Source organism: Haliaeetus leucocephalus, unplaced genomic scaffold, assembly GCF_000737465.1.
Source record: "Haliaeetus leucocephalus isolate CR32 unplaced genomic scaffold, Haliaeetus_leucocephalus-4.0 Scaffold696, whole genome shotgun sequence".
In the NCBI taxonomy this organism is placed as follows: domain Eukaryota; kingdom Metazoa; phylum Chordata; class Aves; order Accipitriformes; family Accipitridae; genus Haliaeetus; species Haliaeetus leucocephalus.
Window position 1 is genome coordinate 3248696 of NW_010973132.1, and position 22596 is coordinate 3271291.

General features: G+C 42.7%; 1 protein-coding gene across 2 annotated transcripts in view; it reads right to left on the bottom strand.

Annotated features, from left to right (window-relative positions):
- Window positions 1-22596, bottom strand: part of AMBRA1 (autophagy/beclin-1 regulator 1) — a 134132-nt gene that overhangs the window by 13675 nt on the left and 97861 nt on the right. For both annotated transcript variants that reach the window (XM_010580109.1, XM_010580108.1), the window contains one exon: window positions 14948-15087. In XM_010580109.1, the coding sequence (XP_010578411.1) occupies window positions 14948-15087 (140 nt within the window). The remainder of the gene's footprint in view (window positions 1-14947; window positions 15088-22596) is intronic.

Consider the following 22596-nt stretch of genomic DNA (forward strand, 5'->3'; position numbering starts at 1 on the left):
AGCTAGCCCGGCGCTGCATTATACCCCATGAAAGCAGCTGCCAGGGAGATGCTGATTTACAAAGGCTTCGTAGTTTATTGACAGATGGTAACCTGTCACTAAAACTGTGCCAGTCCCTCTGGCTTCTCCATCCCCTGCCTAGTATACTGAGACTTAGCTGTCACACTTTGCTGTCTGCAAAGTAGCACACTCCCTAGGCAAGTGAGGCTTTCTGATCTGGTAGACAAAATTTCCAGAAAAAGCCTAGTTTGCTTGGTATCTGTAGCTATTATCCAACAGAGCTAAACTGACCCATGCTCTTTTCCCCCTCCTTCCACACTTCTTTATGCTTTCCAAAGTACAGGCGTGGTTCCCCACAGCCACCTACACAACTGGTATTCCTCGCCAAGGTGCTCCATGTGCCCTACCGGTCTTTTCCAGCTCCCAGCTCTAGAAACCAGAAGACTGCAAAGCTTTCCCTAGGCCAAAATGTGAGTTAGCAATACTGTGTTTCCCCTCTTCCCCCAAACACTGTGTTCTTGTACTACACAGAAAGTTCAGCTCCTGTGTGTGCACACACATACACCCCCCCTGAGTCTGATGCACCTCACTTTTACAAAAGCATGATGGTACCAGGCTGACATGGAGTATGCCAGGTTAAAAACTCCCATCCCTGCTCCTACCCATTCTGCAGAGGCTCACTACTGCACATTCAGGTTGCCGGGCAGGAAAGTCCATTCTAACTCCATGCTGTCAATTTGCACCTTTCCCTGGATGGTGAAATCAATAGCCATTCCATTTAATACATGACTTTGCACGTTGGTTTTAAATACTGCCATTTATCAATGGAGTTTCACTGCCAGGGTCCTATTAGGTACTCATTTAGTGCCAGAGGATCGAGGACTTGGCTTTCCTTTCCCAGAAGGAGGACCTGTAGCAGCTGGTGCCACTGTTCCCATTGCTGACTCTGGGAACACTGATGAACAGGCTTAAGCCAAGCTCACTAGACTTGGCCACGATGGAGTTCAACATCCTCAGCACCACTTTAACCTAGCTTTTTAGTCTGGACTGTGCGTGTCTCCCTGCAGGGCCAGAAAAGTGGCTCAGAATAAATGAACAGTTGGCACTCCCTAGTGTAGCAGCAAGCATCCTCACAGCTACCCTTCAGCAAACTCTTCCGCCACTGGGGTCAGCTAACCAACTTAATCTCTCTCAACTCCACCTCTTGCAAAAGACTGGAAGCAATAAAAACCGCAGCACAATCTTTGTTCTCTTTTGCATGCATCTGCATCTCTCCAACCTGCATCTCATCTGCCTCTGCACAGCCCTAACACCAATATCCAGCTTGCTCCCAATTAGGTCTTCCAGCCTTTGGATGATTGAGGCTACAGAAGAGATGTTTCAGACTGCATCAAGGTACAGTGGAGAAAACAAATATCTGAACTTCACAAAAGGAACTGGTTGGGCACTATCTTTTATATGAAGATCATAATTTCCCTTCTTAATAAGCAAAGATTTCATCAAAGAAATGCTGCTATTTATTGTATCTGTTAAGTGCCATATCAGACCATGCCTGCATTAGAAACTTGATCACATAGTTGCACCTTAAATGAACTTAGATACACAACGAGATGTGTGTGACAACCACAATTACCTTAGTTTAAATCAGATTTTCAATTAAGCTTAAAGATTTGCACTGGTTTAAGCAAACCTATTTAAAACAGTCCAATCTCCCTTTTCAGAAAGCCTAAAGGTTTTTTAACGCCCATTGCAAAATGTTGCTTGAATTTTGTAAATTAGCAAGCCTTTCACAGCATGTTTCCCAGGAGATTTGCAAATCAAGGCCTGACTATTCAATTCACAGAAGCAGAGCTTACACTGGAGAAATGAATATTTTTCAGGTAATGTAAGCATTTATAAGCATTTAACTTTTGCTCCATCAAACTCTAGACATGGAAATGCTGGAAGCACTTGACATTTTCTAAGGCATAAGGTAGAAGCTCTGTCTAGTATGGAGCACGTTGCCACTTGGATGTGGATGCAGCAAGGAGGACATTTGTTGCCCAGGGCTTCAGGGTGAAAAATTGCAATTCTCCACACTGCGTCAATCATGGACAGTGAAGTCCACTTAGTCAAGTTCTTATTTTCTTCCTTTTTATGGCTGTCACTAAGCTCTCTAAGCCCTCCCTGGAAATTTCCATTAACTTTTTAAATGCAGAGCTGCTCACAGCCTGGCTTTCCCAGCAGGGATCTGTTCCGAGATGGACTTTTCCTTCACGCTTGTGTCCAGCTCACATTATTAACGAGCTTGGAGAGGATGAAGGGCACAGATTTGCATGCTTTGCTGAAAGTCGAATAAGGATTCAGAGTGGAGCCTGTTAAGTACCAAAAGCCAACAACTTAGGCAGCACAGCCTCTTCCTCTGCACGGAGGTATTACCTACACAGCTCAGGTATGTCCCCCTGAAAAAACTAGGACCAAGCCATAGGAATTAATGACAAAATTATTCATGCGTGACAAGAAAGCTGAAATATGATTTACTGCATTGGCTTAACCAGTATTTGAAAAGTAAACTGACAAAGCACAGGTCAGCACAAAACAACTTAGACATCTAGGTAACCCCCTAGCTGGAATATCCAAAATTGGGAGTTGAAGAGAAGGAGGGATTAGGACAAAAGTTCCCCCACTCTACCTAACAATACAGCTCAGCAGCAAGATGGCAAGACAAAAAAAAAAATTTGCAAGTAGGGTATGCATGTCCAGGACTGCATAAATAACACTGACTGTCTTTTCACTTAAACCATCCCCAATATTGAAGAAGGTAGCAGCAATGGGCAAATCTGCTGCTGTCCTTCAAATCCTGCCACATGGGAAGGCCCAACAGTAAGTAGCACGCTTGTCTGCTACAGCATGGAATTAAATTTTGATTAAGACACTGCTGCCTGCAATCCCACCTAAAAATATCAGCACAACCCCATTACTACCATGAAGATTGTGGCAAGCCCAACACTGAGAAGACTAGCTGCAAAGCAATGCCATGCAGCACGCAGCTAGGTGAGTATCTGATTTTCATGCTGCCAAGGTTTGCTTTCTCCACAAAAGAAATTACTCTTTAAAGCTGATTTCTGAAATATACTGTCCATTCAAGATCACCAAGAGCAAGCATACAAAACCAGGTTAGTTGACAAAGGATTTGAATTCCCCAAGACATGCTCTACTCCCTTTGTGTGAACTTGCCATTCTTAAACCATTCAAATGGTATCAAGGAAATACAGTGAGCTACAGAGAGCAAGGTGACACTATGCTAAGGAACAGGAATCCATTGTTCTTGTTTGGGAAGAAAGAAGCAGCACATGGTATCTCACACAATGCAATGCTTGGCCAGATTCCAGATGCATCCTTGTCAGCAGCTCATTATCTCTTCTGCCAGCGTGTGATGATCAGCACAGCAAGCCCATCCCTCGCTCCCATGATTAGCTAGGCAACGGTATTGTCAGTACAAGGCAAAGTTTGGCACTCCCAGCAGCTGCCTGGATAGGAAAACAATCATTTCTAACACTCTACTTCATAAATATTTAGCTTTCTGTGCAGGCAATGAACCACGTGCAGAGACAAATCAAAGTAAAAATTGGCTGCAGTGCAAACTGTATGGAATCAGCAAATGGGATTCCTGGAGTAGCTCTGCTGGGCAGTAATCCCCTTAGACCAAGGTGGCAGCTTCACTTATACCGGACTATTTCAGAGCACACCCCTGGAGTACAGCCCACATATGACTAGCCAGGGGAAGCTCATGAGACCCAAGTATAAGAATTCCTAACAAGACAAGTCGTACAGAACACAAGATCTGCAGTTTACAATTATCAACCACACAGACATTTAAGTGACATAGGAAATTATCCTATTCATCACATTCAGAAGAACGATGGAAAGGTCACCCCTTCTCTGGAACTAGCAGCGGGTGCATTTTTACTCTCTACACTGATACAGCCAGCTGATACTCCAGAATCCTGCAAGCTTCGCCCACCTGGAAACCAGCAACCATGCAGAATCACATCCTGACACCTACTTGAATCGCCAAAGGTGCTGCAGAAGCAGGACAGCAAGCAGCTTGGTGCAGCTGGTAGCCATGTGCCTGCTTCAGGGAGGATGCCAACTCAACTCAGAACACCATGCAAGATGACCGGTCCTGTTTATTTGATCGTGTCAGCTAGGTTAAACAGTGGGATTTTGAAGACGCTCTATTCAAACTCACACCATTTAAATGAGACCAGCCTTACAAATCTGGAGGCACTAGTAGCTAATAACACTCTTCTGCCTCAACAGCGTGAACATGCACAAGCTTGTTCTGCCCACCAGTAGGCAACTAAAACTGGATACAGCCCAGGCTCTTGCAGCCAGTGGATAAGATTTAGATAGAAGGCACACCTCTAACAGTCATCTTCCCTGGGCAAAAATGTGACATTGCAGCTAAGGAAGAGAGAGTCACCTGTCAGCTAAGCTGTTAAAATACCTGAGAGAGAGAGAGCAAGAAGAGAAGAGTGATTAATACAGTAGGAAGAACACAAACATGATCATGATCATTTCTTCTGCTCCATAGGGTCACCACAGCTAAAACCCAAGTGACTTCCAGGAGTCAGCATTTGTAACTTGCCTGTTCCAGCAGTTTGCATGTAGCAGATGAGCAGACTCATGACACAGAGGACAAACCACAGAAAGCTAAAGAGGAATTTGTCTTACATTCTAAGGGAGAAAGTAATAAATTAAGAATCAGTCTTCCAACACGTTCAAGAGGAATGATAAATGGAAATCAAGCACCAAGACAGTGACAGAGCAGGACAGAGCTTTGTATGAAACTTTGGATGTTAGATTATTTTGGGACTCAAGAACTAATACTGAGGTTGACAGTGCTGCCCTTAAGGGACATGAAGCTACACAGCAAAACCTGTGTTAAGGACAAGAAAAGTCCCTCACAGACAGCCTTCACGCCCATACCAATTCTTCTACCAGAATGCCACAACAGTTTTTTAAAGCAGCTTTTCCCAGAGCTTTTTTACACCACTGTCAGTATGACAGAAGAAGTTGTAACTCGTGCCTGAGAGAACAAGAGCAACCCTTTATAGTCCTGAACGTGACTCCCATAATACCAACGTTGTAACTAGACATCAGCCACTTCAACATGTAGAAGAGATATATCCCAATTTCGAGGGGACAAGCTGAGGCCATCATTAAATGCAAAATATTTGTAAGCAGATGGACAAAACACTCAAGCAAGGTGGGCCTAGAGTTAAGATTTGCTCCTACAACACTGGTAAGATTTTTGCGTATGATATACTGCGTTACACAGTAGTTTTAGCACTATTGCATGTTTATGTGAATAAGAACATAACCATCCAGACAAAATAGCCTGGAATAAACAAGGCAGAAATAAACCAAATAATTTCCTGAATTTTCACTGATTTTCTTCTCACTCAAAATCTTGCCAGTATTCCATGATATCCTTCACTTATGTGGCTCCAACCACATCAAGTAGCGCATAGGGATCCTTCGGAAGGTAAATAACAGATTCCAGAACACAGAGCTTTAAGTTCCTTAAATAAGAACAATTTAGCTTGGTATCACCTTAAACCAAGCTCTAAAGATGGATAACTTGCTTAAATTCCTCTAAAAACCTAAAGGCTTGTTAATTGCTTAAAGTGATTATAGGCAGACTATACTCCAAATAAGCTTTGAACCGTCAGAATATCTTAAGCTGTTTATGATCTATCAGCTCTTCCAGTGGCTTAGACAATTTAGGATGTTAGGAGTCTTCAGGGGAGTGCAAATTGCTTAAGCCTTCTAAGGCCTTAAACATCTTAAGCTGCTAGAAGTCTTGAGAGCCAAAGTCACTCTTTAGTCTTCTTTGAACTTTCACCAGCATTTTAGCAGAAACTAATATTTACGTTGATTCAAAGGTGACTTCAAAGTAGGCTTGTTTTGCAACTCTTATGCCAACAAGCTAAACCAGGAAACTGCATTTGGAATGGGAGAAATCAACTTCAAAATAAATATTTAAAATTAGCAAGCACAGCAATGCTTTTTTTTTTTTTTTTTTCCAATAGAACATTGTGATGTGCACACACAAAGCTACCAAGCACCAGAACCAAGATCTTGGCTTGGTCTAATCTCAGTGAGATCCACAGGGCAAGCCAACTTTTATATTTTTAATCTTCAGCAGCTTTGAAATTAGCCAACCAAAAAGTGTTCTGTTTAGCACAAAGGGGAAACATGCTCCAAAAAAAAAAAAGAAGAAGAAAAGAAAAAAGTTGACAAAAACCCCAAATCCACAGTTATTACTCCAATAACTCACAGTCTGTAGCCATTGACTTGAGACCATTTACAGAACCAGATAGCTTGAACATTTAAAAAAGAGAAAGAAAATGAAGAAAAAGTTGGCTGTTTTATTTGCTAGCTGGATTCACTAGAGTCCTGCTAGAAAACACAGGCATAAGGGACAACAAATAAAACTCCACAAATACACTGGATCAAAGACGAGAAAATTAAAGATGATCTTATTGGAAAGTCAAGGGAGTAAACAACCAAACAAGGAAGGTCTAGTATAGACCTGCAGAGAAAAGAAAGGTTATAAGAAAGCAGGATGGACTGGTGCTGCCAAAGAGGGAAAAGACATTCTAAAAATAAACAGGAGGAACATGGTACTGGAATGAAAAAAGGTCTATTCATCAGTGAGGCTAAGGACAAAAATCAATAATGACTCAAAGTGGCTGAGATACTGAATTTTTTCTCTGAAGTCTCCACTTAAAATATATCCAAGGGTACTTAAGCAATTAGGGAGTAAGAAAGAAGCCAGACGTAGCAGCTAGTTGCACTTGTTAAGAAAATGGAAAAAAAAATTAACTTTTTTGAGCCATTCATACCTGATTTTTAACATTACAAAAAACTGAGGAAGTGACAAAAGGCCAGAAAAGCCAATTTAGCAGCATTCTTCAAAAAGAAAGCCATACTTAAATTGACAATTACTCTCTCCTAAGCATAACTTTTATCCTTAAAGACAGTCATGTAACAAAGAGAAAAAAGGAAGGTATATGAAAACAATGAAAGAGTGAGCCACATGCAGTAGGCAGTAAGTCAAATAATTGCTTGCATGAAATTTAATTGCTTTTGTAGACAGAATTAGAAAAAAGTAAAGGAAGAAAAGGTGGCAGGTGTGATCTGAATAGATACAAGTGAAGCATCTGGTAACTGTTCTTAGAATAAGTGGTCATGCTTTTAGAAAGATTGCTATCCAACGTGAGAACCAGTAAGGACCTGCAGAAGCCCAGTGAAATAGCACACAAACCAGTAAGCAGCAGGCGAAGTTTCTTTAACACTGGGCTCTGTACCAAGTTCCTTTTCTCATGGTGGAAAATAAATGTCACTAACTAGTCAGTGCTTCAGTGTACCTCGAAGAATTGGATGAGGGAAATGAACTTGCTAATAACTGAAGACTTAAAGCAGCTCTCAAAATTTATCTCTAGGATTCATAGACATATTAAGTGGAATTTTATGAGGGCACCTTCCACCTAATGCCATCATTCATCCTGGATATCAAATTCACATACAGAAACAGAAACAGAAATGGAATAAAAAACAGTATCAGAATGGAGATACTGTTTAAAGCCTCCATATTACCATGCTACTTCTCTTGCATCTGCAATGACTGAGCCTCTTGGCACTCAGGATACCTAAGGCTTCCCTGCACAATTTGGAAATAATTCATTTCAGTTTTTTCTTAAATGCATGAATAACAAAATCCAAATACAAGCTTTCAGGATGCATCTTTAGTGCAAAATTGGCCATCTTCCCCCTTTTTCAGTCCTTTCATCAATCAAAATAACCTTTTACCCTCATTTAGAAAATTCAATGTATCTTGTGGTTAACAGGCAGCAAAAGTCCAGGACATGCATTCACTTACTCAGCCATGGTCAAAGGCCACTGTGCAGATGCTGCCTTTCAAGAGGCCATTTGCAGGGAGGACCCAGACAAAACCAGTATCTCTAGCTGCCCCAGTTAACAGTTGTGAGAACATTCCCTGCACAGGGTTGCTAACACCCCTCGGTTACACATGAAAGAAGACGGCTCCTCCTTCTGTCTCTTCGTTTACCCATCCTCCTGAAGCTACTCTTAAAAGGCAAACAATGCACCAGGGCTTATGCTGCTGGGGTTTATCATTGCTAGAGGATGAAGAGCCCGATGAATGGAGCCAGCCAGCAGAGAGATATGATGCGCCAGGCAGCTGGACAGATTACCATCTGTTTACCAACGCTGATAACTAGATGCAGACACATTGTCCCCATTACTAGATGAGAGGATACGCAATTCTCAGAGGAAAAAAAACTGGATTGGCAGGGTCGGAAAATTGCAATGATCCTCTGCAAAGCACAGGAATTTATCATGGAGAGAATCTTCCCAGAATAATTTCATGTTAGACGCAGATCTTGCCACAAAGAATTAAAATATGCACACCGCGTAGCACTTAATCAGTTTGAAACTCTCCACACCTACTTCCCAATGAGAGAATTCCAAGGGATTCCTCCTCTGAACCAGATGCAACTTCAGGGGGTATTTTAATTCCATTACCAGACACTCTGCTGAAGAAATCCTTCCTCTCTTGTGGATGCCTGCATTACAGAGCTAGCCCTAGACAAGGTGCTTTGAGCACTTGGTTTTGAAACAGTTTTCCCAGAACACTGAGGTTTTGGATTAGTATTTTCAAAAGCACATGAGCACTGAGCCCTTCCAGAACCTGAGCACGGCACTCAAGATGAAACGGTGAACAACTGATATTTGGACCCCCTGCCTTTCTCCCATGGCAGTCCTCCACAAGAGAAGCCAGCAAAGGGCAATAAGCAGCATGCAGTCCGTTCCTCCTCACTTTCGGTCTCACCTGTTCATGTTCTACAAGACAATTAATGTTTGAGAAGCCCCACCAGGGGTGTTTCTGAATGGGAAAGCTCTTGTTAGAATGTGACAGGATAGGAAAGGTTATGAGCACTAAAAAAAAAAAATTCCTTTTTAATTCAGTAGGGGTGTTTCTACTGTACAAGACATTGTGGATTTCATTCCATGCTGCAAACCCAAAGATTCAGGAACCGAATCAAATCTTGAACTACGCAGAGCCAAGAAAAGATGTACAAAACTTTAGTGAGCATTAGTGCTGGTCACAGTTACAGTGGATGTCAGGCAGCATGTGGTGGGGGAGAAGCAGCCTTGGGGGGGGCTAAAAAAGCATTAGCAGCCACACAGAAAAGTTGTGTGCAGCAGGACAGCAGACGGGTGGGGGGAATTCATATTGCTCTGTACCATCTCCTGCAACAGACCTCCTGGCCACAGCAAGTAGTACATAGTAGTTCACTTAATTTGCTAAGTGGAGTACACTACCTCAAGTGGTGTACCTAAAGGGATTCCTGTTTTCATGTGGCACGGCTCCCCCAATGAACATTAGTGTCATGAATTTAATGTCTTGATTTAGCTCAATGGTGCCCACCCTTTAAAACACGACAGCCTCAGAGCTTTTCGATACCATGCTTCTGGACTGAACACAAGCTCATCTTACATCCAAAAACACAGACTACCATGTGGTAATGTGAAGCCATGTGCAAGCAGACAGCAGACTCATGATCTACTATGTATGCAAGTCTATCAGATGGCAACCATCTACACACTGAACCGTGACAAGAGTAAACTATAGGACCCTCAAAAAAGGAACAGGCTCTCACAGCCTCATACAGACTGCAACCTGTTTCCAATCCACATCTGAGGGCCAAAACTCTCTTATCAGCCAGACTTGCCTGTGAACCACAGACCTGAGTACCTTTGCTCCAGCCTACCACTGCAATTGGTTAAAAAGCAACAAGACAATCATGAAGCATCCCCCAAAGACACTTACGCTGCTTAAGATCTACTCAATTCCATTCATTATTCTATGCATCTTCAGGACTTGCTTTTCTTCAAATCAGCTTCCTGCACTTTGTACTCCGTCTCTAACGGTCACTTCCATGAACCTTCTCCCAGCAGCTCCTTTTATATGCTGGCTGATGATTTTTTCAGAAAATGAAAGATCAGACTCATGAAAAGTAAATTGCTTGTCCTGTTGGTCACTTGCAGAAGTTGTTGCTTCCAAAAGCTGGGTTCCTGTCCCACAGGAATCCAGTCCCCTGGGTTTTCACACAGATCATTCCTCAAAAGGACAGTAATTCAGCAGGAAAAGTAGACAAAGTTTTTAGCAGGTTAGAGAGACCTGCTCTAAGATGGATAGGTTTTTTATTTGCAAGCAAGTGAAACCAGCAGCTAAACAAGCAAAAGAAAAGAACACAAAGGACAGACAGACACTGCTGAACACCAGCTCCACCACCTTTGCTATTTGTTATCCTTACTCAGAATAGTATTTATTCATTGATAATTGGGATCTCTGGGTTTTCAATACAAGTCTGTATCTCACATGCATGTTCAAACTAACTTACTAGTAAACAGCTTAAGTTGGTCAGCCTTTGAATGTTTGGGAAAGGAGGAGCTTTCCTAATGTTACACTAAAAGCTTCTTCCAATTTAATCACATAAAAAGCAGAGAAAACAAATCGATGCTTTTCAATAGCACAATTTAGTGAGCTGGGTGTCACCCTGAAATCTAAGGAAGCAGGTACACAGTGCCCTTTCTTTCCTTTACTCACCAGAATGCAACCCTGCTAGGGGTTATATCTTTGGCTAATAAAAACATTTATTCTATCCTCATAGCTACTGTACTGGCTCATGAATTCCAGCCTCTTACAGGCTTCTTTCAGGCCCATTAGGTGCATTTCCAAGTGTGGATGAACACTGCTGTCACCACCTCACCCTCCTACAGCACAACAGCTCTGAGAGCCAACTTGTCAACACCTGTTTAGACAGGGACCTTGGGTTCAAAATACTGAAAACTGCCTCACAGCTCAGCAGTCCAGTCCCACCCCCAGTCACAAGTATTCAAGTCATACACTTGGCTCTGCCAGCCAGCCGAGCTGCATCTCCAAACAGCTAAGCCTTTTGCATCCACCCAACCAATGCACAGGCTATTGCAGAAGTCAGCTGGTTAGCCACCTTTCTCTAGTTTGCAGCCACAACCTAGTCATAGTCAATTTATGCTTCTTTGTTCTCTAATAAAAGCATATAAATTTAAATAGTTTTCCTTTCCTGGAGATTTATGGAAGGCTATATAACCTCCTCCTTACCCCTCATTTTTAGCCCTGCTAAAGACTCTAAGCTGCAGGTTTTCTTAGATAAAAATGCTCCACTGACCCCACTAACAGCTGCTCTTAACTACTGCACCGGTTCAAAGGCAGTTCTGAATATGGATATGTGAATTTTAAACTGTTCCAGCTCGCGTATCTAGTTTCTTCTACAGTGATACTAACATTTTGCTATTTCTGCTGTTAAGCATCTTGTGTCTCATCCTAGAACTAAATTTCTTGTTTTTACAGCCTCATATATTGATGGCTTAATCAGCTATGATCAACTAAAACCTCGGGTCTTTCTCCTCCTCTGTCATTTTAAGTACTGAGCTCAGTGTTATTAGTCACTAAGTGCACTTTGTACTATTAAATTCTCATTTCTATAGCTCCAGTCACTTTCAAGGCAATCCAATTCTAGGGCAATACTCTGATCTTTCTCTGCAATGACAAGGCTAATGTCACATCCTCTGCAAATTTATTCAGTACCCCCTTACAAGGCATTAGTGTAAACAGTATTAATAATCAGCCCCAGAACAGGTTCTTAAGGAAGTCCATCAATGACCTCTTTTGTGACCAGAGTCCAGCTCTCAATCATGTTGTATTCTTTCCTTTAGCCAGGCCTTTACCTGATCTTGTTCTAATCCCAATTCTTTACAAATTAACTAGATTTATTGTAGTTCCAACATGGGAACTGCCTTACTAAAACACAGAGGTATTAGACCTGGCGCAAGTCCTTAGCTGACCCTTTAATTAAAAATAAATACATAAAATTCTCAAGGTCAGGTATCCAACCTGGTATACTCTACCTTAGTCAAATCACAATGCATTCAGTCCTGCTTTCCATGGTTTTAATTTTCCTTTCCTTCAAAATACACCCCATAAATCTGTGTACCAAGTTCACATTATGGATTGCCAACATAACCTGACCTTCCCCATTTCTATCTGCAAAAAAACCCCTGCCATCAGTGCTACCCCAACTTAGCAATATAGCTCAAAAAGTTTGATTTTAATTACTGTTTCTTTAGAACTCTGGAAGCACTACTTGCATAGCCTCTCATTATGAGCCCATGGAGCTTCAAGTTATGCCTTTTTTTTTTGGTCAGCTTGTACTTTCAGTCTACTCATCTCATTTTCCCTAAGCACATGCTTTTCAAATCCTGTATGTGAGGCACAGCTGCTATTTCAATCTGTTTATGTGATCCCTGTAGTACTTGGTTTCAAACACCTCCATTGCACACGGGAATAAAGACCCGGGGAATTATAACCATCTCCATTGTCTGCTACTGACCACAGGTTTTTTTGCCAAATTAGAACAGTGGGGGTGTTTTCAGCAGTACAGTGTTTTCTTGATCTCTGCTGTTTGCTAGGCTATCCCCTATGTAGTACTCTATCAATTGCTGAATCTTTTATTTAGTATTTCTCTTCCTCTATATTACTGTGTATGGAAACTACACAAATATTTTTCATCTTTCTCACTCACTTCTCAAGTTGAAGTCAACAGATATGCCAACCTCAAACCAAGTCTATTAAGCCAAGACGTATTGAGATGGCATCTACATGTCAGGATGTTTTCTTTCTCTGAGGATCTTCTGAGTAGATCTGGGGCAGACATCACAGCCGCAAGCCACTTCTGCTCTGATAGAGTCTCACTCATTTGTGTGTTCTGATGTTAGAGCCTCAATGCAAATTATTCAGCTTGGTGAATATCTACACCTTCATGCAGAGGTTTGGAAGTCACTCTGGCTGTTGTTCGTCTACAAAATGGTGCAGTTGAGAACAGAACATATCAGGTGTCCTGCTCCAAAAAGAACCCACCAGTCCACATGAGGTCTGCAATAATCACCAGAAGCATCAGTCACTCCAACCCACCAAGCAGGAAACCTGTTGAAGCATTTTTGTCAAACACCAATAAATCTTCCACCTCTAAAGCCACTTTGTTTCATGTTTGTATACAAAAAGTTTATTTTTGTTGGAATTGTGCATGATTGTTGCTGGGACAGGAATAGAGGAGACAGAAGAGTGCCCTAGCAACATGGTGAGCTAAGAAGGTTTCACAGAGAAGTTGCAGAAGGACTGACAGTGCTTCCATAACATAACAAGAAAGCGCTCCTGTTGTGTCTTTAATTCGTGAGGTGCCAAGAAGAGACATGCCACTTAGCTTGGGGCTACTGCAAGCACCAGAATAGACACCTAATGTGGGGTGTGGCAAGCCAGGACAGCCAGACCAAGCTTGACTCTGCAGCATTCAATCAAAGCATCCACCCTCAGGGAGACTGCATTTCCCTGTGTTCTCGTCCAAGTTCGTATCACGAGCCATAATCAGTAGACTAGATCTTATAACTTCCCTATACTGGAAATAACTTAGAATAACTCTCAAGTTCAAGAAGAGAGCCATTATTCCTAAATAATTCTTCTGCTAAGAAAGTACAGCAACTATTCTTAAGAAAGCCACTTATCCTGGAAGAGAACGATTATAGCTTATTCCATAATAATATCTTGTAGAACTTCATGTATAAATAAGACTTTGATGAAAGATTATGTTCAAGAGAACAAGAGGGCTGTTTGAAGAGCGCTGGCATTCTGTGCTACTGAAATTGGTCCAATCCAAATTCCAACCACAGATTTCACCAGAAGGCTGTACTAAATTAATCACTATTACAATTGTATATATTTGTTCTGATTTAAGATAGTGGTTCTACACTGACCATATGACTCTCCTCAAGCACCACATGCTTGATCTCATGCACAACAGATGGAGTCCACATGCATGTCGTAAGATCATCAGCAGTGCTGCAAGTTTCTAGCTGCCAGCTTTTAAGTTACAAGGAACTTCAACATGCAACGCATAACCCAAAAGAATACCAAGGTAGTTTAGTACCAGGAAGTAACTGAAGCAGAGAAATTCCTAAAGTGTTCGGGCAGCATGAAAGAAACACTGCTCCAAAAGAAGCACTTGCACAACACAATGGAGAAAAGGGTCTCAATGAAGTATGGTGCAGAGACTCCCCAAGAACACTGAAAGCAATACACGTTTCACTGCTCATATACTCAATTATCATCTGTGTCACACCACAGCTAAATTAGCTTGTGTTTAATTGCACATTTACAAAGGGAGAGTTACACCCTTCATGGCACTGTATAAATGAAAGAGAGCTAAAGTCTACATGTCTCACCATTGGGCTTACAAGTGAGGACCAAACCAATTCACTGGCTTGCTCATAATCATGACAAAAATCTTTGCAGTTCACTGAATCTCATGCTTGAACACTGTAACAAGTATTTGATAACTCTAGGTCAGTAGCTTTCAACCTGGTTGGCGGACTCCAAAGGGTCCATGAAAGCTGAGGAAAGCAAGCATATCACTAACAGCTCAAATTTGCTGTTCTCACTGGAAGCTTTTAGAAGTCTGTAAGTCCAGAGAGACTGAAAGACACTGCACTAGACATATGTGAAACAAAGGATCCAGAGAGCCTAGAAAGACATGGGAAATAAAATGAGCTAATGAGATGCACTTCAAACAGCCTCAGAAGTTTATAATCAGCAAAACAAACACTGATTGTAAGAGACTCGGGTAAACGCTGTGGCAGTCCAAAAGGAGTATTGGGAGTTGGGTTTTTGGGTCCCTCAAGCACAATGCTCCAGGCAGTGAAACGCTGTATCATCCCCACCACCCTAAGAACAGAACAGCCAAAGCAGTTCTTTACATCTCCATGTAAAGCAAGCACTTACTCTGGTCGGCAAATCACCAGGTCCCCTTTGTTGGTGCCATATGCCAATCCCAGGCCTGGCTCAGGCAGCCAGCGAGCAGAGTTTATGCTGACGTGTCTTCTCTGGTCGGCAGGCATTGGGTACAGAACGTTGAAAACTCTCTGAAACAATAACAGGAGATTACTTGACAGGACAAAGCAGGAGAGCCAAGGAAGGTCAAACAAACGTTCAACCTCCCTGCAGCAGTGCAGCTGGCCAAGGAGACATGTCACTTTACAGGATGTTGTAAGAAACTACTAATCCAGCAGCGAGAGTAAGCAGCTGCTAGAAAAGGACATGTATGTGCCCCTAAGTGTTTCATGGACTGACTGGCACACAGCTGTGGAGCAGAAGAAATTCTGCTCCCAGGAGAATCTGCACGTCACTCAGTGGACTGCATAGTCCTTCTATTCAAACTAATTAAAGTGATGGGCACAAGTGGTATAGTCATTAGAAAGCAGGACAACTGGGACTCTTCTGGCCATCACCTCTCATCTTAACTCATTAGGGTGGAACAGGAAACTGGCAAGTACATGGGCTTTCAGCATCAAAAGTTTATTGTTTCTATTAAGCAAACCAGACTTTATGCAAAAATAACATACAATTCTTTCCTTTTTTAAACATTTAAACAGCCTCCTGAAAATGTTTCAGAGTTTGATCAACCCCCACACCAACAGTGCACAAAGGAAAATCAAAATCCATAGGTTATGAGAATAACACGAGTACACAAATAAGAAATCCCTCTGTTCAGGTCCCCTACCAACACCATCCGTTTTACCTGCAGTAAGGCAAGAAGCTGAAGAGCTGTTAAGACAGCAGGTAGTTAGCATGGCTGCAAGCCAGTGCTTCCCATATGCTGCATTAACACATGTGAATGAAAACCCTGTGCATATGAAGGACCAATAGCAAGCTCTGCTTTCTGGTCTGCACTAGCTTGGTTTCTGAAGCATATGAGGCTTGAAAAGCAAGAACGATGAAGCGGAACAGATTATACCTACGCAGATACTATCCTTCTACTCCAAGAAGCTAATGTCTTTTGTACAGCACAACGCTTTCCTGCACCCTGCCATCCAGCAACGAGAACTGGGTATACTGTCAACACTTCATTTAGCCAGAAAATGACACATGTAGATCATAAAAACAAAGGCATGGGAAGTGGAAAGAGGGGTAGGTAATGAGTCAGTTTGGCTACCAGGAACAGACAGGGACAAGCTGCTTCAGTGTACTGGGCCATCAGAGCATTCTGTCATGGCTGAAGACTGCATTTACAAGTCCAAATCATTAGCAGAATTTCTGCAGAAATTTATCTAGGATTTATCCTGTCATCACTGCAGGTAACACAGACTTCAAATCTAGATTTTCAATGGGATAAGTCCCAGGTGAAAGATAAGTTTTCATTATGTTTTCTGGTGGGCAACTGTCCATCCATCATAAAACCTTTCCTCCAGACTCCCCAGAAAAGGGGATGGTGCTGGACGAGGAAGCAGGGAAGGGAATGAGGATGTGCTGGCACAACAGGATAAAGGTAGATGGGAATGCAGATCAACTGCTACTGTGGTGGCCTGAACTAATAATTAGAATTCATTAGGGTGGGAGGCATCAGCTAGCATAAGAAACCGGGGCTGTTTTTCTCTGTAGCTCTACTGCCCACCCCACATCTTGTCTGTTTGACAATTTAACTTGAGAAGTCTGAGGCAGAGACCACTTAACTGTATGCCCTCCAACAGCTAGTACCCAGAACCTTCATCTTGACCATTGTAACGCAAACAAAGTAAGTAAAAGCAAAACAATATAGCTACATTATTTCCCCTTGTCAGTAACACATTTAACCTCTCCTCTGAGGAGGCCACATCGGAGAAGAAAACATCCTTAAGGATTTCTCTGTGTGACAGAAGCTGACTCTTCGCCCTGGCTATCACTCAGCACAGCATTTAGTGTATACAGAGAAGCTCAGTGTTTGGATGGAAGGAACAGGCCCTTAGGGGTTTATTTAGCTCTTACCCATTTCTGTCATGTCTGTCCCTTTCCCTCCCTGCCTTGCTTGCTCTGTGTGTGTGTGGTGGTGGGGGGCAGGGGGAAAAAAGGAGAGAGGGAAAAAAAAAAAATAAATCTGATGTATGACGGTAACACCTGTTACCATGGAGATTATGGTGCACTCTGAGATGGGAAGACTGGATTTGGAGGAGAAGGAGGAAGGAGGGGAAAGGGAGGGGTCACCAGAGCTGGGAGCATAAATTCATAAAATAAGCATTTCAAATCTCTCAAGAACTGCAAGGGTTTTTCATCGTATCCTTCTTCGGCAAGTCAGAAAGAAATGGTTTCTCTGCTACTGAGAATGGCTTTGCAAGGTATCACAGTTAGAGAAGCTGCCTTCCTGGGCTAGTCGCAAGCTCTCCTCCGCTGGCAGGTCAGTTTGCACAGCCGTTGTCCCACAGGCTCCACGACTGGCCACGCCAAGAGGGGAGACTTGCTAGCTACAGCTGAGCATCCAGGTGCTTTGCAGTAAATAGCACCCCATGGAAAGTGCTGCCAAGGACATGGGTCTGGTTCTGACAACCTGCAAGAATGTTGGCTGAGGGCAGAATCTCAAAGACAAGGTGGCTTAAAAATTCTGCGTAAAAGTAGTTGCTTCATCACTCCACTCCACTCCATTCACTTCTAAACAGCTTGTCACACTGAAGAGCTCCCCCCCGCTGCTTCCCACTCCCACGCTAATGGGACAACTCCATGCAGTGTTAAGGGTGATGACATCCGTGTGTGTGGTAATTAGTACATAAAAAGAGAAAGCAGCTGTACTGGCATAATCACCACTCGCAGCGGTAACCAGGACCCAGCTAATCAATCTGATGCAGTCATACAGACTGGCTGTTGCAATTGCATCCATTAGCAAGACCCCCTACTCTATCCACAGAGTGGGGGAAAAAAAGAGTTCCTTCAACATTGGCAGGTCCTTCTCTTCAAAGAAGGTCAGAAGCCTGCCAGGAAGCATTATTCTCCATAGATCACAGATAATTCCTTTCAGAATTTGGGGTTTTTTGTCTTTTTGCTTCCATTGCTAAATCTTACAAAAAGTTACTGAGATATTTCAACCAAAGCAGCCGGCCTGAAAACATACTCCTGAGTGACCACACCTCTTTGCCAGTGGGATTGTCCATGCTTTGTAGTTCTAAACTTCTAGGAATAATATTCAAGTTATTACAGGAATCCTACACTAACACAATTCTCTAGCTTCTAGGTCAAGAGACTGCTGCCAAGCCTCAAATGCTCTTAAAACTAGCAATACAAATGCATGAAGTTGATAATTCACCAGCTCCCTTTCATTAGGGCTGGTCCACAGACTAGTTGCAGGCCATGTGTAACAGCCACGTTGATGGCCAAGGGCACAGGAATCAGTTTAGAACCACTGTTGCAAAAGTCCACTAATCTTTAAGGTGCCCACCCCACCACACTCTACCACAGCCTCCAGAGAGTTTATTTTTAATAGGATGGCATTTTCATTTAGGAGAGATATCGTACTGCATCACACTTTATCAGCCCATAATCACTGCCAGCAGTCACAGCAAGCTTCCAGGCTCTTCACCATAACCAATGTCAAACTTGCTCTTAGCATCACTACACTACTAATTCAGTAATACATAGCCACACCATTAGATGTGGTGATTCAGCGTTTTATGAAGTTGGCAGTTGCATTTGTTTCCCAATGCTGTTCTGAAATAGAGTTTTGTATGGTATGTTTCTCTAACTATGAACACTGTGAAGTCTGAGGAGTGGGAGCTTCAGAACATCCCTAAGGAAGCTTAAACCCAAACAGGCAACATAAGTATAGCAAGCTGTTCTCTTCTTGGCAACAACATAAACATATAAATGTCATTTCAAGGGGTCCTACCCCTTCCCTTTAGGGCCACACGACCCAGCCTGGATTACACAGAACAGTTGCTTGACCTGTGCTTATATTTGTAGAAAACCCTGTCTCTGGTGATCTCCCCACACTTCACAGGACATTCCAGAAGTCTTCCATCATTTCAGGGACTCCATTTCTCCTCAGAGTTCAGGGGACATCAGCAAGGTAAGAAGTCTTCCTGCAGAAATACTAAGACTGTCTAGGTAGCTAAGCTTCTACACAAAAGGCAACTCTCATACAAAGGGAAAGCAATAGTCACTAAAGAAACAGCTGGTTGCTTCCATTCTACATCCCTGTAACCACGAAGTGTGGGGAAAGATTTGGTTGAGTAATTTATGTCTGCACTTCTCTATTTTCAAAGACTGCACTACAAGAGACTACTTATCTCTTTGGTGTGCCTTTTCCATCCTCCCTGAACAGGAGTGGGCATGTAGATCATCTACTGAACTCCCTAAAGCTCATTTCATCACTTCACAGCCACTTCTTCAATGCTGAATTCAGCAGGGGAGAAGATAGCTCAGAGAAAGCAGGGCTATAAAGTGTGAGGAAAAGAAAAAAAATAGGCCCTTAAAATATTCAGCAAACAAGCTGCATGTGGAGTGCAAAGGCCACCTCAGGTCCACTGCTGCTGCTCCCCCTCCAACTTGTCAGTGCGGCACGTCAGTACTGTAGCCCCTGTCACAGCCACCGCTTAGGTATTAAACTTAGGTATTTACTTAGGGCAGAGAGCCAGGCGAGGCTGCGTGACAATCAACAGCCTCAAGGAATCTTTCCTGATGATCTCTTCCTCGATGTCAAGCTGCTGTACTTAAGTGGGAAGAAGGGGGCCCAGGGCACAACACATAAGCACTGAGCTACACAGTTAATTTGTACCTGCCCTGGAGGGGAAGAAAACTTTTTGCTAAAAGCCTCTGCTCTGCAAAGTCCTAGTTATTGACCTAGTGCTTCCCTCTTCCCCACCTGCTCTGTCCCAGGGAAGCTGCTGCTATTTCATAACGCTCTTCAAATTCCACCTTTCCCCTCCATCTCTGGGGTATGCCAATGTTAAAAAGCTGGACAGGGCAATCGCCAGGATCCTGTCAGTCATCGAAGTAGCAGCAGGCTGCCCCACGCCTGTGCTACTGCTGCCAGCTGGCAACGGTGCTGCACCGCTCGCCTGATCCGAGCAGCACTGTGCCTGGCCAAAGCGGAGGCACCATGTCATCTGCACAGCCGTCTCTTTGCTCAAGGCCTTCCCACCTCTAAGGAGAGCAATGAAAAGCAGGGGAGTGCTGAACACTATTTGTTTGGCAGAGTGGGACCTTTCTTCTCCTCTCTGGCACTCAAGAAAGAAAAAACACGTTTTGAAGCTGGAAGAGAAGAGAAAGTTGGCACAAGTGGGTAGGGAAACTCAGCAGGAACCCTTGCTTTTTATCTTTTTAAATTCAATAGAGACATTTCTGCTCTCGACTAGATGCATCGCCTTTCAAGATGCCAATAAATTTCAAGCCATTACCTCTACTTCGCCCATGCAGTAAGTTGGGCTGTTAGATCAGCTTTGATAAAGACTGTGTGGGAAGGAGGTGCAGGTGTTCTCTTGTTTACATGGGGAAGTCTTGTCATCCGTGAAGCTCCATCCTGACAGGTAAAGGGAGAGAAAAGGCTGGAGCAAATCAGGTGGGTTTATAAGGCACCAGCCTAAAATGTAATTATTAATTTTCAACTGAATTGACGCTATCACCAGAGGCTGACTGACCATGAAAACGCGCAGGAAGAGAAACATTGAATGTGCTTAAACTCAACAGAAACCTCTTACTGGGAGGACTGGTAAAATCCACAGTCTCACAGCTACTCCGACCTGGGTTGCAGAGAAAAGAGCTTCAGAAAGGAGCATTGATCTCTGCTGGATAGGCATAGCTGTACTGGCAGCCAACATTTGTACCTCACACCTGCACAGATGTAAAGTTTATGCTGGTAAACAAAGTGCTCTTCATATGGATACGGGTTATACCACCAAAGTAATGGTGGAGGCTACACAGCTTTGCCAATGTAACTGCAGCTGTACTAGAGCCTCTGGCCAGCACAGGCACCTCTTTTGTAACGCACTTTAGCAAACTAAGCCACATGAATTATGTAATACAGATGCAGCCCTAAAAGCGCAGCCAATCCACAACACTGTATTAAGTTCACTGAAAGCACACCTCCAAGCAAAGCCTATGTACAATTTGAAACTACTCAAAGAGCGTTAAAACATATGCGGAAAACTATAAACTGCACTTGTATTTGCCAGAGCAGCAGATGAGGTGCAGCGACAGGATGAAGGCGTAAGCAGACCAAAACCAGCAGCAGTACAACTAGGACTGCACACATTTTGCATGTCCCCATCTGCCCTTCATATGCTGCTCCACAATCTGACCTTGAATAAGAACTTCAAGTTTCAGAAGTTCCACTACATCTTTTTTGATTGCAAGCATCTCACTGAGACTGAAGAGCACCTAAATCAATTCCTTATCTTTTTTTGCCTTACCCACCGATAGTGTGTTGCTACTGAAAAATCTTACCTTTTTTTTTTTTAATGTCAACGGTTAACTAGTTCACCTCTGCCACCAGGGTATCAGATAAATTGCTATAAAGTATCTACCACTCTACTGAAAGCACTGTATGTCCTTTGCTTAGCTGCCAGGAAGCCACCTGCATCACTGACTTCTATAATGCTGCCAATTAGTTTAAACAAGTCTGTGGCTTTTTAAGGTCCAGAAGCATAATAAGAAACAGACATCCTAACCTGATCTCCTTAATAAATAACACTATCCCTTTTTTGCTTAGATTACATTCTTTACTCTGCCTTCTATTAATTAATGAATTTCAGAAAAGCTGCTGAAATTCAGGCTTATGCCTTGCACTGCCACAAACCCCAGAGCCCTCTGCAGCAGAATTCAAGTCTAGCTTGTCTAAAGCAGACAAATGCAAAGCAAAACAAACACTCCTTGGGATAACTGACCAAAGGCTCAATACATTTATTCACAAGACAATGTATATCAGCATTTTGAAACAAGGCAAGTCTCCCCTTTGTTTGGAAGGAGTCTCCTTTCTGTATCTATATGCAGATGCAAAGAAAAAGGCATGCAGTTCCCATGATCAGATGGGAAAAAATTTACTTTTTTGCTCCTAGTCTCCTCTTATTAGGCAGGTTGGTCTATGCTGCTCTCAACCCCTCCCCCACAGCTGATTCCTGCCAACAACATAAACATCTTTCCATTAGATCTTCTCTGTTAGAATGGAAGCAGCAAAAAATAATGCACTTATCTTTTTGGATTTGTCAGTCTTATCCTCAAATGGATCTTATCAATGCTCAGCACAAACAAAATTTCTTTCAACTCCATTTATCTTCCCCAGATGTAATAGGATCATATATGAAATTCTTCTTCAGTCTTTACCGTTACAGCAAACCTCTTTCTGCCTTTTTCTGCACCTGTTGTTAGTGTAGAAAATCCTAGCTTTGTTTTCTGAGCCACAGTGAATTAAATGAGAACTAACCCTTAATTTTCAGCAACAACTGAAACCTTAACTGAGGATACTTGATCCAATTCCTAAAACAGGTCAGCACCAGAAGTTTCTGTTGGATGGACTGAGAAACTTTCTGCAAAGGTAAAAAACATTGTTGGTTCTTCCTGACCATACTTGATCCCATAATTTATTGCTGATCTTTCAAATCAGGAGAAGTGTCATTATAGCACACCCTTTCTTTCTT